Here is a 19653-nt window from a genome sequence, read left to right on the forward strand (position 1 = left end):
TTTTCAGATGGAGGCCGCGTTCTTTATTAACACACAGTGATGAGCTGTTGTTTTTTTCCACTCAAATCAAATGGTCCGCCCCTTATACCATCTTGACCCCGCCCCTTAAACCATCTTGACCCTGCCCCTTACACCATCTTGACCCTGCCCCTTACACCATCTTGACCCCGCCCCTTATACCATCTTGACCCCGCCCCTAACACCATCCTGACCCCGCCCCTTATACCATCCTGACCCCTTAAATAGTGTATCAGCAAATAAAGCTGTTCTTACTCTTGGTTCTCTAAGAAAGGCCATCTACAGAATCGTGTGCCACCATTATAAAACTTCAGTATATATCCAACATAAACCAAACATTCGTTACTCCATGCTTGTGATTCGTTAATCAGGACGTTGAATTCAGTGGGAAGTGTCCTGTCTAGATTAACGGGGGTTCACTGTAGATGTTTCATTAAACACAACATGCCTTTAGTGTTCGTATCACAGTCAGCACTTAGACATGTTTTTTTGCTATTTATGGTGCTACCTCAATCACGTATTCATGTTCGTAAAATGCGAACAGAAAGGAATATAGCATGAGCTTTCTGCATTGGCTACCGCAGATACCAGCACTCAACCAACACCATGAAAAGTAACCCGGCTGACAAATGCGAAAGTAAGTATATGTTCAGGCATCAAATGAGACCTGGACAACACAGGAATAGTGCTACTGTAAAAGACGTATAGAAACGCCGTGCACAAAGAAATGTGAAAAGGATTGAGGACTATAAGTTTAACGCAAAGCCGTTCAGAGAATAATAGGAATTCACTTAAGACCAGATCGGCTCACTGGTAACTCGCGCAAAGAAAGTTGGTGGTTTGTATGCGAACCTTTCTTAAAATATTAAACGCGGCTGTTTGTGACACGTTATTGCCCAACAGTAGAGTGAATCGTTGTGTTTGGGTTTTCATACAACTTTATACAGGTGGTGCCTGGTGGATTACGGTTACGGATGTAGGAAGATTCTGATTTAGTTTGGAAGTTTGTTTCCCCAGTAAACGGGACGGATTACTGACTACATGGAATGGATGGGGAGATTTCGGTAGTGTTTCCTGGAATAATACTGGCAAAGATGGAGTAGGTGCGGTCCGGATTAACGGATTTCATTTCGGTAAGTAGATATACGATTGTACTATACACAGAGGCACCAGAAACTGATCATGTTAGTATGTATATGGGGAGTTTCAGAAGCTAAAGTCAACCTACTTCGGCCGCATGTACTGCTGTATTGGGTGCAAGTTGAAACCATGAGACTGTCTCAGATTTTTAATTATAATTTTATCATGATCAAATTCGGCCCGCCAATGGTTATGTCATTCATACACGTAATGGGGACATTTGTGGCTACGCAAGATGTGACTTTTGATCAAAGTACGCCATCAAACGACCATGGTGTTGTCTTGGTTTATTGCGTACGCAGGGGACTAATTAATAATCTGTTATGCCATATCGTCCATGTTGCCATTATTATCAGATTAAAATTAAAAATGCAGCAAAAAAGGTTTGGGTGATCCTGGCACAGTCAGGTTGGTTAGGCTCATCATCAGCTCAGGGCCCTTGCCCCCTCTACACGCAGCCCAGACAACGAATGGGTGTTCTCCAAGGAAGCGCTGTCAAGTCAAACCCACCCAGAACTTTTCGGAGAATGTGAAGACTCCCCAACACTGCAGCCTTCTGCATTACCCAGATTGTCACAGTGGCTGTATTCCTGGTAGTAAACCCAGGTACTCTCCAAATGCCAGTCAACAGATTGGGAGGTACCAAACCTAAGGCCAAACCCACCCAGAACCTTTCGGAGAATGTGAAGACTCCCCAACACTGCAGCCTTCTGCATTACCCAGATTGTCATAGGGGCTGTATTCCTGGTAGTAAACCCAGGTACTCTCCCAAAGCCAGTCAACAGATTGGGAGGTACCAAACCTAAGGCACCGAGAACTTTTGGGAGTCGGACAACGTGGAACTTGGGATGCAAGCGTGACATTTCGAAAGGAGGTCCGCATATGTGCCATGTTTTTCCTGAATCTTGTCAATGACATGTATTATTATTAATATATCTGATATCGCTACATTTACATGATCAAAGTTACTTGTGCTTTCGAGTTTATTTCGAATGATGTTGGTTTAACGTGAGATGTTTCACTATGTGCGCGCAAACCGTTAACACACACACGTGCACACACGTGCACACACATGCATTACCGTATTCGCCGTAGTAAGCCCTCTGCTCCAATACTCGACCTTGACAAACTTCTGGATCAATCTTCAAGTGTGCCCATTAAGACCGAAAGTTTACATGATAGTCCATATTTTCTATTGTGTATTTTTTTTAGTAACTTTTATCGAAAAAAGTAGTTTCATCGACGTTTTAACTAAGTTTGTTCATTACCGCCCAATCTCTATGTAATGTCTTAACACACACACACACACACACACACACACACACACACACACACGGTTAATGCGGTATGTGTGTTTGTAGGAAAATAGTACACCATGTGCTCTGTTTCTTCCAATGTAGAGATGGACACGTTAGTTTATGTTGATGTTCATAGTTCATGGGAGCAAGTGTTGGTATTTTCACATTATTCGTTATCCCGCGCCATAACTGATATCTAGAATACCTAGTAGGCAAGGTGTAGCTAATTCGAATTAGCAGACTGAACATGATTTTTAAGGTTTTATTCGTAAAACCTATTCCCCCCATCCCTTCCCCCATCTGTGTGTGTGTGTGTGTGTGTGTGTGTGTCTGTCTGTCTCTCTCTCTCTAATCGTAAAGCCAATGTGACGTTGGCTGAACATAGCCTCCCCCTCTCTCTGTCTCTCTCTGTCTCTCTCTCTCTCCAATTAATGTTCTGGGATATATTCAGGCTGAAATGCTCTCTCGTCGTCGTCGGCACGTCATTAATTCTACACATTAATATAGCTTGACGCAATATAAATAGCTGGGTTAAGGTGAAATTCTATTTTGAGAATCCAGAAATATCAAATAATTATCATTGTAAATGATTCAAAGTATATTACCTCTATTTCCCCGTAGCCAGAAATTCTATATTTTGGCTGTCATAACAATATAAAAAAACGGTCTTCGGAATACTGTCAACGACATGAGAAAATAGTGTACACCTTGAAGTTCATAGAACTACGTTATATTGGCGTCCCAAACCCCACTCGTGACGTTACCCTCGAACCTTATCTGTTTGGTGCTTCCTGAGCTACACGTCCATGACATCACTTCCGGTTCTGATGACGTCATTTCTGGTGGCTTCGACATAAGTCCTTCTGCTGATCTCCGAGTGTGAAACTAGCCGTCTACCTATGACCTGTCCTACATCTTGTAGACAGTATGGTTTTCAAAAGGTTACCCTACCTTCCATGGTTACTCCCGCCCAGCCACCACCTTCACCACAAGGACGGGAAAACTGCTGTGTCACAATCGATTGTGTTGCCACCACTTGTCTGAGACTATGAAGCCCATGTCTGTCTGATTGTATGTCTCGTCAGTAAAACCCTGTGAACGTGTTTCGGAATCTCAATTAGTAGCTGTAAGCCACGTGTTCCACTGAATTCCAGGACACCAGGCTTTCAGACAGATCTCTGATTTCGGGAGCTATAAATGACAGTTCGGCGTGCTGATAACTGTCTCAGATCGTAGTTTGAGCCCACCGGCTACCGTGGCTAAAGTAATGTCTTAATCTGAGGATGTCTTACACCAGAATAAAAGATGTTTCCCGTGCCTCCTGTGGCTGTGTCGCTGTCAGGTTTTGCCGGAGCACACAGACAGAAGAGAGATGAAGATCTGGTGGTTCTATGCCTTTGCTGAGTACTGGGACCCTGTAATGTCTGTATGTCTGTGTCCCAACCTTCCCAGAGACGTGGATTGGTTCATGGCAACAACCTCTGGTAGGTTTCAGATGGTTATGGCACTCCAATCTTCTGAGTGCGTGAGACTTGAGAAGTCGAGAGCCTGGAGATTCTGGCTGGTCTGTCTTCCTGGTCTTTTTGCATCAAAGCAGCATGCGCCAGAGGTTTGTACGACTCTTCCTGACAATAAGACAAGTCAATTGATAGGTTCGATTTAAGGAATGTACGTGGCATCTTGACATCCCCTAAACGAAACGATAAGTTTGTTGAGGACGGGATAACTTCTAAACAATGGGTTTACCAGGCAATTCCTTCTCTAGGTTTGCCTTCTCTGTGGCCGCCTTCTGCTCAAACTGGCGACTGCTCTCCCGTGCTACCGTGAGGGTGCATGAGCGTGAAGTCCTGTTTTTTCAGTTGTGAGGCTCGTCTTGAAGGAGTCATGAAAGGAAGGATCCTTGGGAGAATCCCTCGGCTTCTTTGACTGGTATGCCAAACTATGAGTGCTGGCTGCCAGATTAATATGGTAGAATAATGGAATCTATCTGCGGTGACATGGCGCACCTTGTTAAGTGTGTCGTTGATGGGTTGAGTCATCATAAAACTTTCCCAGTCTACTCAGAAAAAGCCTACGTGCGTACTTGGGAAAGGAGATGCTGCCTCTGCAACCAAGTGAACATCCACATCTGGGAGAGTTCTTCTTGCATCATGATGATGCTATCAGGAAGACCGACTTCGTCCGTTTCGGATGGAGACTGGTAAATCTCCTGAGACTCCTTCATAAGATTCATTATAGAGGTGGTGTGATGTGACGTCCTCCTGCTACAACCTATTTAATGTAAGCCCCGATATCCATCGCATGTCTGTTGATGGAATCCAACTACTGACGTCTGGACAGATAAGATATCGGCTAAGATACTTTAGTATTTGAAGACTTGTGTAGCTTAAATAAGTCTTCATCAATACTTGGAGGGCCTGGTAAACGGCAGTTTGTGAAAGTGGTAGCTTGTCCTCACTTCTCAAGTTCTTAATGCTAGATCCGTACCTCGGCTGGTGTAGTGTGTAACGTGTATGCTCTGAGATGGAAGGTCCATGGCAATCTGCATATTCTACAATCTGTAGTCGAGCTTGTGACTGTCGCATTAACAGGATGCTTCTTAATTCCCAAATCTACCGTTCTGAAACCCGACTACTTCGATGACTTGATGACTTTCTTCAATGGGACTGACGACTGCTGACCTACCTTGGCCACCACCATCAAGTCCCTATCCAAGCCAGAGGAAACGAATGCTTCAATATAGTATCCCTGCTCTCTGTCAACTGACACCAAATCTTCCTGTCGTCCTTGTGGCCACTTGACCAGGGAAATAATCTGGGCCTTTTGCAGGGTTGACGGCTCCTTACTCTTGATCGAAGCCATCTCTGCAGATACAGCTGTGAAGTGTTTGTCCATCATGGACAGCACCAGGGAGACGTTCATAGAGAGCATAGGTGTAGCGTCTGCCTGTGCTGGAGTCTGAGGCTCCGAGTAAGGTGTTGGATTCTTCTCTGGCAGCTGGGAACAAAATCTTATGAGACAGCTGAAAGCGAGGACAATGTCTTCTTAGCAGCCTCTCTCCTCTTTGCTTTCTTCCATGAATCTGCCGGGCGGTCGGGTAGCCCAGTGGTTAAAGTGTTCGCTCGTCACGCCGAAGACCTGGGTTTGATTCCCGACATGGGTACAATGTGTGAAGCCCATTTCTGGTGTCCCCCGCCGTGATATAGCTGGACCCCACTCACTCCACTCCATGAGTCTGCCACCTTGATGAACACCTCCAGTGAAAGAGAAGAACACTGAGGACATCTGGATTTCTCAGAGCTTCTTCTAGGTCTACTATTCCAGCAAGACATGCATGGATCAACGTCAATATCGAAATGACCACACTTCTTACAGGACTACATGTTTCTACATTAAACTAAAAAATAATCTTCTTCAGCTGGATCGCACGTTACTATTACTTTTGTTTGTTGTTTAACGCAGCACTCAGCAATATTTCAGCTTTATGACGGCGGTCTGTAAATATCGAGTCTGGACCAGACAATCCAGTGATTGACATCATGAGCATCGATCTACGCAATTGGGATACGATGACATGCATCAACCAAGTCAGCGAGCCTAACCAGCCGATCCCGTTAGTCGCTTTTGGGGGCAAGAATGGGTTGCTGAAGACCTATTCTACCCCGGATCTTCATGTTCCGATACTATTACTAGTAACACTAATCAACATTATACTGAAGATAAAATTGATGTGACAAAAAGATTTCTTTGATGACAATAGCACACATGAGGCATATGAGGTGCAGATAGCAAGATACTATTACTTGCACAACTTCTTATGGATAGTTGACAGTGAAGAAGACTTCTGTTGAATATATGAAGAGTTCATAGGGTGATGACAGCCAAAATACAGGATTGATGGTTATGATGTAATACAGGCTTTGTATTTGTAAGAATTGTCAGAGTTTTATTTGGCCCCATCGGCATGAAGTATTTTATGGTGCTGAGGTGAAATGATGTTCAGGATTATTGCATATATCAAACTGCGTGTGTGTGTGTTTGTGCACACTGAGATACCATTCTGCAGTTTAACATGGATACCCCAATCAGACACAGTATACCCACTCGAAACCAACCAGTCCTTGTTTTGTTGCCTAAATGCAGTTAACAGCATTTATACCTTATAGCAAATGATATATGGATTGTCTTGTTGAATTCCAACAAAGAAGGTGCATTTTCAGTCTCAGTGACTTATGTTATTGTGTGTCATCGTACCACCATTGCTTTCAATATCAATCACTGGATTGTCTGATCCAGACTTGATTATTTACAGGCTGCCATCGTATACATGGTATAGCTGGAGTGCACCCTTGAACAACAAACAATGGTGAGGGCAGTGCTGGGGAGGGTGGGTGGGGAGGGCAATGCTGGGGAGGGCAGTGCTTGAGCTAGTATAACTGGGGTCTCCACTGGGGCCTCATCTTCCTGAGGCAAGAGTGTCCACTAGTCTTTTTATCAAAGTCTTGTTTCCACAGGCTAGTGGACACGGTTGCCTCGGAAAGATGCTGGGGACCCCATTAAAACATTACAACACAATAGGTGTCCTGCTTACAACAAGGGGCAAAGGTATTAACCTGCATTTAGAAGTTACAAGTTGGCGATTGTGCTCTCAAGATGTATGTGTTTGTAATTTGTCGTCTCTATTCACAAAGTATCTTGTGTCTTTACCTGCCACTGCTTATCCATTCATGTCCATTGATGAAAGAATAAGGGACAAAAATGTACATTTAGTGTTTTATTCTATAAAAATATCTTTCATACATGTATATATAAAAACCTTATAAAACATTTGATAGATTTTCTGTTTTCAGTACAACTTTGAAAACTCTTTAATCAAATCCACAGGGCATCCCTGTAGGTGCAGCCCAGCTAAATAACATGGGAAGCAAAATAGCACATGTCAAGATACTGAACTTGTTTGTGTATTTAACCATACTGCAATGCAAGTTTGAAATCTTTAGACAATTGTAGCATAATAAGATGTTGTTACACCACTTCCTTGAACGAAATAAAATAAATCATAAAAAGAAAATATGTTTTGATTTGTATTGAAGTCAGATGAATAGGAGACTTGAATTTGATTATGTAAAAAAATGACTGAAAATAAATGCCATAAACGAAGACTCAATTGGCCATAATTTCAACATTAATATTTCACCATATATCACAGATTAAATACAGTATTTGTACAGCTGGGAATGTTACTCTCTATGTAAATTAAATACACATTGGTATAACATACAGATAATTGGGTCGATGTCAGAAGAGAAAATTTAAAACAAAACCAATTACAAAGCAAATTATGGAAAATAATTTAATAAAGTCAACCAGTATAACCAACAACATGAAACAAACTTTTACATGTTCCTTTGTTGTCCCATGTATCCCTTGTGGTACCGATATTTTTAACAAATTGGCCTTCTTCACAGTTCCTATGTCATAATCTTTGATGACTGTGTGCATTTTATTGTTTGGAGACTTGGTGACCATCCATATAATACATTATGTACATAGGCTATAAACAATGGCGAACTTTACCATGCTACTAGTAATACCTGCTAAGCATGTGGTATGACGCACTGGTGAGGTTCTGTACAATGGCAGGGTAACATCCTGTTGGGAGATAACTGACCCGCTCCGAGGACTAACGTTTACATCATGGCAGTGGCCATGTTGTCCTCATCCTGCTGCTGCAGGGAAGGCGGAGAGCTGTGCTTCAGACTGGAGGAGGGGCTGGAGGGGGGGCTGGGGGGAGGGCTATAGCGGGGGGTAGTTGGTGGTATGTCATCGGAAAATTGAACCACTATTTCCTCACTGCCTTCCTCGGGATATACTTCAGGGATGGGCTGGTAGGATGTTGGAGGCTCTGGGCTAGGAATGTACACAGTTTCGTATGGCTCGGGGTCGGGTATGTATGTGTCCTGAGGCTCAGGGTCAGGGATGTAGACAGCTTGGGGTTCCAGGTCAGGAATGTAGACAGCTTGGGGTTCCTGGTCAGGAATGTAGACAGTTTGGGGTTCCGGGTCTGGTTCCTGGATGATGATTTGAGGCTCTGGAGCAGGGACATATATGACTTGAGGTTCAGGGTCGGGATAGTACTCAGTTACAATAACAGGCTCAGGTTCGTAGGACTGCTGGACAGGTGGTTCGTCCTCGACCACTGTGGTCTCTATGACGGGCACTGGGCCTTCGTAGCTGGGTTGTGCTGGTGCAGTGTAAGATTGAGACATCACTACCGGGGCAGCTACTATTGGGACTTCATCACTTGGAGGTCGTTTTTTCTGCACCACTGCATAATCATCGCTGGGGTTAGGTACAGGCATGGGTGCCCGGACGGGTTCTTCTTCTCTATAGAAGGCTCGGTTGTCATACACTGGACTCACAATCTTCACCGGCTGTGACAAACATAGAAATGGGTGGTTTTCAAAGATGAATTAATCATCAGCAACTGCAAATCCATGGATTATCAACATCCCACAGAATACAGGTATCACAGTATCCCTCGAAACCAATAAAATGATGTTATGTCATTCCTGCATTAGGGAGTGTCACTGCACTTAAAGTTTTGATGCTTACAAGAGTGTCATTCAAATATTGTATGTCAGCAGGAGGAATACTTAACACTTATTTAAGTTTACAGTTTAGTCCTTACTTAACAACCTATTGACCAATGACTGTCAACCTATTGACCAATGACTGTCAACCATTTATAAACTAACTGGCTTATGTAAAATCAACCATACAGAAACTAACTGGCTTATGTAATAGCAACCATTTAGAAACTGGCTTAAGTAATATCAACCAATTAGAAACTATCTAGTTTATGTAATAGCAACCATTTAGAAACTGGCTTATGTAATATCAACCATTTAGAAACTGGCTTAAGTAATATCAACCAATTAGAAACTAACTGGATGATGTTATAGCAACCATTTAGAAACTGGCTTATGTTACATCACCCATTTAGAAACTGGCTTATGTTACATCACCCATTTAGAAACTGGCTTATGTTACATCACCCATTTAGAAACTGGCTTATGTTACATCACCCATTTAGAAACTGGCTTATGTTACATCACCCATTTAGAAACTGGCTTATGTTACATCACCCATTTAGAAACTGGCTTATGTTACATCACCCATTTAGAAACTGGCTTATGTAATAGCAACCATTTAGAAACTGGTTTATGAAACATCAACCATATCAGTCTGCGTAACTCACCTCCTGTGTCACCACTGTGAAACGTCCTGGAATGAAAGTAATATACATAAAGTTAAAGTGTAACTGACGTTGAACTACATCATCTAAAAATGAGATGTCAAACAACAGCCAATGTTGCAATTTGCTGGTACTTTGCAGTAGGATAGCAATATTTTCTGTGGTTTCTTTAGAATTGAACTGTTGTTTGGATAGCACGGCATGAAAGACACCTCAGGAATTTGAAACATGAAAAGGATTGTAATAATGTGATATTTATCTCTGTGTCTAAGTGGTGATATTCATTAATCACTGATTGCCATCTTCTGAGGGTGACAGAAACAGGGAAATGTATGACTTACGAGCTTCTGTCTTTCGCAGTTTTTTGTTCTTCCTAAAATTAAAAAGGAAAGAGAAGATGAAACATGGCACCTCTGTTCTGTAGTTTTCTGCTGGGTATCATGTCATGGATTGTTTTGCTAAACTACTAAAGGCAGGATGCAATACAAGGAAACTGTGTTCAAGGTTTGTTTGAGGTCCGTTTCCTCAAACAACTCTTGAAATAAAAGTTAAAACTAAGGCTTAAAAAAATAAAAGAATTGGTTCTCAGGCAATGGCTTTTGAAAATAGAGTGTGGGTGGGCGGTGGTTTCTTTTGGTTCTTTTGTTGTTGTTCAAACTAGTATTAAACCAAATAAACAGTCCCAATAAACCTGGGAAAGGGCCTCCCTACATAAATGTATTTCTTCATGAGTAAAATACTGGAATACAGTATTTGACTTCCATTGGACTTGGAATATTTACTGATTTTTTAAATTATTTTTTTAAAATGGAAATAAAAATGAAACATGCGGGAGACTTAATGATGATGCGGGGGGTGCCTGAGAACCAAGACTTATTTTATTTAGCCTAACACGGGCAAATACATGCATATTTTCAATAAAATAGTTTCTTAAAGTCTGAATTTCTCAACCAATCCACACATTAATAGAAGATATCTGCATATGAAGCAATTTAGCTTGGAATCTTTGTCAACAGAACCATGAAGATGAATAGGATTTCCCTTATGGAACTAATGGCACAGGTTGATTAATGTAGCGACAGCAGGGAAGGATGGACTTACGAGTCCGAGATGCAGTAGCACGCCAGGCACAGCAGGATGATGGCCATGATGACGAGCAGGATGACGATGATCAGCACTGCCAGAACTGGGGTGTACTCTGTCAAATCCTCCTCCTCTGTCCTTCTCTGCAGGCAAGATTAGGAGGGATATTAGGTTGATGGATTCTATCTATGCCTTTCCAGCAATTTGAATGGCTATTGAGGAAAAACACGTCTACAACTGACACCGGTCTCCTTTATGTACAGTGATGTCTTCTAGTACTTAAACCGGTCACAGTTACGTACATTGATGTCTTCTAGTACTTAAACCGGTCACAGTTACGTACATTGATGTCTTCTGGTACTTACACCGGTCCCTGTTATGTACAGGCCGTCATAGCTGCTACTGATGTTGGAACTCCGGGCTTCTTTGATGATGGTCAGTAGTCCCTGAGTGTTGTAGACTTTGTAGGTGTTCTCTCCTCCATACACCGCTGTTACAAACACATCAGTCCTGAAGGAAACATCCTTTGTCATTAATTGCATCAGCCATTGATGATTTGTGTTATATAACATCATGCAACCATAGCATACCAAGGTCTCGTGTTCTTCATTATCAGATTATTCTTAATTTATACGTAGAGGTACATGTTGTGGTGCCGCAGAAATGTGCCTAGAGTTGTCTGCCCTTAGTGTGTTGAGAAATCAGGGAAGATGGGGATGAAAATGGAAAGGAACAAGACCTTTATTGTTCTGAACAGTTAGTGGTATTTTACTGTTTAACAGTTTTGAACACTTTTTCCATGTTATAAACTTGTATTTAGAGGTCGCATTTCAATGCGACATTCATTTATAACATATGTGTTATGTTATAAAAGGATGTCATGGAATGGGATAAAAATGAAATGTGAATTGTATTTCTAGAGTCATTGTTATGTTTAATTGACCCAAGTTTACTCAATGAGTTTCCATTGCATTTCCGAACACTGCTTTTGTTGATGGCATATGGATCGTTTACATGAGCATTGCCAGGTGCCATGTTTGCTATTGTGAGAGATAAGTATCAAGGCTGTTTTTACATACTTTGTGCTGTCAATACGTCCTGCAGCTGTCACGTGATCACTGATCTCTGTAACACACACGTACTGGATGCCCTTGTCTTGTTGTATCAACCTGCACACAAATCACACATCCAGTAAATAATCATAGAAAGACAATTGCAAGACACAGTGAAACCAAGTTCCTCAAGACCTTGTTAATCAGGAATCCCTGCTTTTTCATTTCAGGAAGCCTTCATATATACTAGTGAGTGAGTGAGTTTGATATTACACCGCTTTTAGCAATATTCCAGCAATATCACGGCGGGGGACACCAGAAATGGTCTTCACACATAGTACCCTTGTCGGGAATCGAACCCGGGTCTTCGGTGTGACGAGCGAATGCTTTAACCACTAGGCTACCCAACTGAACCTCATATATACGAAGAACATTATTCCATACCGTTGATTTGTTAATCCTGGCAGTTTTAAAATCCACAGAAACCTTATTTACAGTCCATAGTATTATAGCAACCTTATTTACAATACACAGAATATAGCAACCTTATATACAATCCACAGTTACACAGCAACCCTATTTACAATCCACAGTTACACAGCAACCCTATTTACAATCCACAGTTACACAGCAACCCTATTTACAATCCACAGTTACACAGCAACCCTATTTACAATCCACAGTTACACAGCAACCCTATTTACAATCCACAGTTACACAGCAACCCTATTTACAATCCACAGTAACACAGCGGCCATATTTACAATCCACAGTAACATAGCAACCCTTTTTACAATCCAAGTGGGATATAACACCATATCAACATGTGACAAGGTGACACTTCACAGCACAAGCAGTAGTAGTAACCGGTGGGGACAACATGACACATTCAGGTGTCAGAAGTGTAACTGTACCTTCTCAGCTGCTGAATGAACAGGCGCACTTCAGATGACTTCTGATTGATCACAATCTTTGCCTCATCCTCACGTGATACAACAAAGATCTGAAAATATATATGCAACAACATCTGAGAAAGTGGAAGCCATCACTATACTCCACATACATTTACACCCATATACCCTTCTGAAAGAGCAATAAGCAAAGGCACTGCTTACCTGAATGTAAACAGGTACCGCATTCGACATAATAAGGTGAGGTGAGGTGAAATGGGGTTTAACGTCGCGTCCAAGATAATTGCACTTATATAGCAACGTGCATGTACGTGTGTGTGTTTGTGTGGCTGCTTGTACTAGTCAGGACTGATGCCGATTTATAGTGCTAGCTCACTGAGATACCATGCCACAGTTTAACATGAATACCCCACTCAGACACAGTATACTGACTCCGAGCCGACCAGTCCTTGTTTTAGCCCCTTAATGCCGAGCGCCGGACAGGGTAACAACAAGTACCATCTTTTAACGTCTTTGGTATGACGCATTAGGGGATCGAACGGGGCTCTTATTAGAATATTATTTTGGGGAAAAAAAAACAGAGTGAAAGATTGTAAATTTTGTGGTTTATGCTGACAGCCTGAAATGTTTATATACGACATATATTTTTCCAGTATTTAATTGCCCATAATTAAGGGTGCATATAACACGTGAGTGCGTATTATACACGAATAAATTAGTCTTGTGTACATTGATCAATCGGAAGGGGTGCTAATTGGGATTGTTCACTAGCCAATATATTAGCAAATATCGTCGTGGGCGCTTATTAGAGTGGGGCGCTTATTACATGGAATATGGTATTACAAATATGTTTGATGGGGAATGTCTGCCTTAAATGGTCTTTATCATTATTTGTCTTATGAATCGAGCATTACCATATACAGTGTTGTTTATTAAGCTGTTAAATTTACAGACTAATGGTTTGTTTGTTGTTTAACACCGCACTATTCCAGCCATATGACAGCCGTCTGTAAATAAGTCTGGACCAGAAAATCCAGTGATTGATATTATGAGCATCGATCAATGCAATTGAGATACGATGACATACATATGTTAGTTGTGTCCTACGACAGGCATAGTCGGTTTTACGGAAAGCCTGGTTGCTGAAAAACCTATTGTTCCCCGGATCTTCACGGGTCAAGACTAATGGATCATGGGTATGTACATAAATGTAGATACATCTCAGGGCTTATCACCTGCTCAGAGTCCAATATTGGCCCCAAGTCTGCAACAAATGTCATTAAAAATTCCCAAAATGGAATTAAACGTCTCATAATTTACGTCTATAACTAATAACTAATATTAGGGGTTCGTAGACATAACCTGTACTTTACTGACAACAGGACGAACAAATAGGAAGTAGGTATAATGCTTAGTTATATATTATCGCATTGATTGGAACCCCGAATACAATGTCAATGGGCCTACCTCTGAATTAAAAACAAGAAGAACTTAAAAATCCCAACTATTGTTTCCCAAATTGCATGCCAGGGGCACGTTGTTTAAACTCCTGGATAAGTCCCTGCATTTTGAAGGCAGGGTTTTCTGGATGGACAGAATCGGGGTTTCACTGTAGGGGAGGCCCAGCATCTAATTTCCCACCTTGACAGGGGCGTTCCTGGTCAGGTTGCCCTTGTCAGTTGCTGTGGCGGTGAGGTAGAAGTCCTTGGTGCTGATGCTGCCCAAGAGATTTTGGTTGCTTATGAGGCCTGTTACTTGGTCGATGGCAAAGATGTCCCCCGTGTTACCCGAGGTGAGGGAGAAGGAGATACCTTGCCGACCAGCAGAGTCAGCGTCGGTGGCCGCAACCTCTACCACACTCTTACCAAACGGCGCCGTGGAGCTTATACCTGGAATAGATTGAAGGAGTGAGTCACATACTACACCTCTTTCAGCAATATCATGACTGCGGGCAAATTTCAAACAAAGATGCCTTTGCAGACAATAAATCCAAAGACCTCCACACCTTATAGAGACCCAGGCCTCAAAGTTTAATTTCGTCCTAAAGAGCCATTGTCTCCAAACAATTGTTTTTAGGATAAGGAAGCCAAAGAGAAATTCAAGAAGCCTGGTGAAAAAATAATAAAGAGCCAAAGTTCAACATTATAGTCAGTAATATACAATACAGTTTAAGCATATCTAATCTGCCAAACTGCAGGAAAACCGATTCTTACGTTTGGTGTAAAAAGCTTTATTGTTATATACGTTGTTGTAAATACTTCACAAGATTATCGATTAATATTTACCATGTTGATTTTTAAATTTTTTAAATTGAAGTTTAGTTTACTCGATCAGTATTTATTAATCAGTGTTAATGTATTGTATTTTTTGCACTAGTTAGTAATATAAGATTTTTCCAATTAGACAAGTGGCAACTGCTTAAATAAAATTGGTCGCAAAGTGGACATTTCAATCGCCATGGCAACCAAATTATTTGCAACTTTGAGGCCTGAGACCTAAAGGGTGAGTAGGCTCTGCTCCATTGGCTCCTAGTTTGATTCAAAACACCCTGTATGCTGCACACCAGACTCACAGTTAATGAACACATCATCACAGTGGAACTGCTTCAGTTTCATACATGGAGCTAATTACAACCTTTTCACCTGGACTGGCGATGCGCTGCAGTTGTAGAGCACGATCCTGCTTTCACACATTTCAACTTAAACTGTTTCAAAATAATTTCCAGCCTTCATTTCATGATACTGATGCGGCTTAAAGCAACATTTATTCACTCACTTATTTCACGAAAGCTTTGCCCTCTTGGGAAGTAGGATGCAATGATGACAGAATAATGATGTTTCTTTATAAAACTAGACCCGTGAAGATCCGGGGCGACTATGCTGGTCGTAAGAGGCAACTAAGGGATCGGGTGGTCAGGCTCACTGACTTGGTTGATGCATGTCATTGTATGCCAATTGCGTGGATTGATGCTCATGATGTCAATCACTTGATTGTCTGGTCCAGACTCGATTATTTACAGACCGCCATCGTATAGCTGGAATATTGCTGAGTGCGGTGTTGAACAACAAACAAACAACACTTAATAATACTTCCTGGATTCATGACATTGTACTATCATATATATGTTGAAATACAATACCCAACCCAAATACTCACATCCATAATATTCCTTGGCACCGTTAGGTCCATTGAATGAAGTGAACACAGGCGCCTCATCCTCCACATCAAGGATATCAACACGCACTGTAACAATGCTGGGATTTGTTGATCGTTTTCGACGTGTGACCACGCTGTAGTCGCTGATGTTGTTGCTGGCAATGATGTCCAGAGTGTAGGAGGAGACTTGTTCACGATCAACATCTTTCTTCAGGTAGATCGTTCCATTGCTGTCAATACCGAATGTGTCCGTATCGCCAGCTGAAGCCACACAATAACCTTATTGCCAATATCTATCACATATCTCCTTCACATGTACTCAGTGCCTAGCTCACAGAGAAATCTTCATGCAATGACTATTTTAAGTTTATGGGCATAAAAAAATATAGTTGACCAGTTTTCTTAATACAGTAACATTGTACAATATGTAACTGTTGACTTCTCAAGCCCTTCTCAAGTCTGTACGTATCAGATATGTGATGGAATATCCATCTTTGAGATGCTGGACATGATAGAGCTAGATCTCCTCTGCAAACCATTCTAATGCAGTTCACTGTTTTAAGTGCATGTGTACTGGTAAGCCATGCAGCTGTGGGCATGGACACAGTCGACTCTGGTACTCTCTATAAACCAGCACCTCACTACTCTGGTACTCTCTATAAACCAGGACCTCACTACTCTGGTACTCTCTATAAACCAGCACCTCGCTACTCTGGGATTCTTTATAAACCAGCATCTCGCTACTCTGGGATTCTCTATAAACCAGCACCTCACTACTCTGGGATTCTCTAAAAACCAGCACCTCAGTTCTCTGGGATTCTCCATAAACAAGCATTTAAAGTGTTAAAACATTATTTAAACTCTCAGTACTGCAGCATCTGTCTGTTCCCGATATTGGCACTGAGTATTAGTCTTTAACTCCAAAATGTCCTCTATATACTGGCATTTTTCTGTCAATAGCTGTTGGCAAACACTTGAACATTGACTAGTGTGTGTCCAATGTTTGTGTTTATGTAGCAAGCCAATTATCACTTTTAACAAGGATGCAGCAAGTATTTAAATGACTGTCATGTGAAATAGCATTCATGTCCAAATGGCACGATCTGCCAAGTGAGAGAAAATTGAAAAATTCAGGTAGGATTGTTCGTAATACTGGAAAATACATTTCCTGACTGGCATTAGATATTTCATGTTATGTTCTTACCAAGAATAGCGTAATACACTGTGTCAATGGTGTCTATATCTGTGGCGTTGACAGTGCCAACTGTGGCCCCTTGTCCTGTGTTCTCTGGGACAGTGAATACATAGGGGATTGTCTTCCCATCCTGAAATACAAGGAATGTATACATTACAAGCTTTATACATGTATTACATATATATACATATACGTATATTACATTTATTTTACGTGTATTACACATATAAGTATATAACAATTATTATATCATGTATTACACATATACATATATTACAATTATTATATCATATATTATATACATTACGAGTTCTCCTCACATAATATTAATTAACATGCAGCTTTAATGTTTCTGAAACTAGAGTTTGATGTTCACATGAGCTTGTCATATGACAGTTCATCTTTTATCATGGTTATACTCTTTCTCCAAACCAAGTATGGTTTATTTCATCTTATATACTGTTATCCTGATGACAAGAGTGTCAATAACATTTGAATCCCACATATTAATCTTTACTGTGTAAAAGAAATGACCAAAGACTACTAAACTGCGCTGAGGACAAGAAAAAGTCCAGTAGCACTTGAGGGCTATAATTCTGTTTGTATGTTGTTTAACGCCGCACTCAGCAATATTTCAGCTATATGACAGCGGTCTGTAAATAATCAAGTCTGGACCAGACAATCCAGTGATTGATATCATGAGCATCGACCCACGCAATTGGGATAATAATGCTTCAATGTTGCTACAAATCGGAACTGAATAAAACTGACAGAAATTTTAAACATAGACAACATTTTGTCTTGTTCAAGTGGGACTGGCTACAGACTCTGAGGTTTTGTCCTCTGGACTAGTTTGAAAAAGACCCCTGTATCTCTAAGGTTGGAAAATACTCACGCTCATAGGGAACTTGGGCACATTGTCATTGACATCCATGATTATTACAGTCAGGAAGCGGGTGGCCTCCAGAGCCGGATCTCCACGATCTTTGGCCGACAGCAACAACTGAAATATGATGCCATTGAAACATAATACAACTGTTGTTTGAACAGAAAAATAAGGTAGCAAAGAACAAAGTGTGGTTTATTTCACGATAAAACATTCTTCTATCATGAGTGAGTGAGTGAGTGAGTGAGTGAGTGAGTGAGTATGGTTTTACGCCGCCTTTAGCAATATTCCAGCAATATCATTGCAGGGGACACCAGAAATAGGCTTCACACATTGTACCCATGTCGGGAATCGAACCCGGGTCTTCAGCGTGATGAGCGAACGCTTTAACCACTAGGCTACCCGATCGCCCCTTCTATCATGACATCATTTCTGGTGATTAAAAAATGTGCATGCACCTTGATGACGTCATATACTGGACGACATTATTTTTGAGAGGGAAGTGTCTGGTGAGTTGTTCCCCCAAGATGTAGCTGGTGTATGCAGAAATAAAATGGCCAAATGATCGCATCCGTAGTGGGAAAGACATGTCTATTGGTATTAGGAGAAAAGGTACAGATTATTGCCGTGAGGATTGTGAGAATATGCAGGAAATACCAAACTTAATCCATCTGCTCATTAAATGGACTTGTCCGACATTACCGAGGTGGGATTCTATCCAAGGAGTCATCATCATTAAGATTAAGGCAACTATTTTTAAAGCTTGCACATTTTATCAACATCCCCAAAGAAGCTGTACATAATGTTGATATCTCACATAAGAAATAAACAACTGTTGGTCGATGTTTATTGTACAACAAAACACTGCAGGGAGAATAAACTACTCCGGACTGCGCCCCTCATGGTTTATTCACCCTTCAGTGTTTCATTGTATGATAAAGAACTCCACTCATCGTTTATTTCTTAATCACATAAATCATTGAACATGAGAGTAAAATTATCAACTTTTGAGTGTTTTATCTAAATGATTCACATACATAAAACACATCAAATGATATATTGAATGTATACTGCTCAAAAGAAGTTAAAGAGCACCCAATTCTTTCATGGAATGACAGATTAACAATAGTAATATGAAAGAATTGGGTGTTCTTTAACTTCTTTTGAGTAGTATATGATTGTAGACATAAATAATTTGATGATTATGAAATCTATCTTTATCATTATTTTAAAAACATCTTGAATACTATGCTACACAATTAGCATATCCCATTAACAATGTTGTAATTTACTCCATCAACAGATCAGTAGATAACATTACAAGCTACGAACCACATATCGCGGCACAGCCTCCCTGTCGTACACAATCTCAGCCTTGATCACCCCAGTCACTGGGTTAATGCTGAACTCAGGGGTCTTGATGGTGTAGTTGCCAAGGTAGTAGAAACCGTAGTCAACAATGCCGCTGTTGCTGTTGTCGCTGTCCACTGCTTCCACGTCATAGACCAGCATGCCCAAGTACTGACTCTGCAGATTATACATTATAATCATATATATAATATTATTTCATTACAACATTTTTCATGTGGGATATACCGTATTTTCTTAAATATAGTGCAAACTTTTTTTAAAAACCCACACAGCTGTGTAGAAGGG

General features: G+C 41.0%; 1 protein-coding gene across 1 annotated transcript in view; it reads right to left on the reverse strand.

The window, feature by feature from the left end:
- Positions 1 to 7217: 7217 nt before the first annotated feature.
- LOC124133400 (cadherin-87A-like) overlaps positions 7218 to 19653 on the reverse strand; it is a 47557-nt gene continuing 35121 nt past the window's right edge. The window contains exons 30-41 of the mRNA XM_048400858.1: positions 19330 to 19524; positions 18007 to 18114; positions 17121 to 17241; positions 15917 to 16177; positions 14402 to 14649; positions 12764 to 12852; positions 11877 to 11966; positions 11163 to 11307; positions 10816 to 10940; positions 10056 to 10087; positions 9718 to 9743; positions 7218 to 8890 (exon numbers count right to left, since the gene is read on the reverse strand). Of these exons, the coding sequence (XP_048256815.1) occupies positions 8147 to 8890; positions 9718 to 9743; positions 10056 to 10087; positions 10816 to 10940; positions 11163 to 11307; positions 11877 to 11966; positions 12764 to 12852; positions 14402 to 14649; positions 15917 to 16177; positions 17121 to 17241; positions 18007 to 18114; positions 19330 to 19524 (2184 nt within the window). The 3' untranslated portion in view covers positions 7218 to 8146. The remainder of the gene's footprint in view (positions 8891 to 9717; positions 9744 to 10055; positions 10088 to 10815; positions 10941 to 11162; positions 11308 to 11876; positions 11967 to 12763; positions 12853 to 14401; positions 14650 to 15916; positions 16178 to 17120; positions 17242 to 18006; positions 18115 to 19329; positions 19525 to 19653) is intronic.

The sequence above is a fragment of the Haliotis rufescens genome, unplaced genomic scaffold (genome assembly GCF_023055435.1).
Source record: "Haliotis rufescens isolate VD_foot unplaced genomic scaffold, xgHalRufe1.0.p SCAF_20, whole genome shotgun sequence".
Taxonomy (NCBI): Eukaryota; Metazoa; Mollusca; class Gastropoda; order Lepetellida; family Haliotidae; genus Haliotis; species Haliotis rufescens.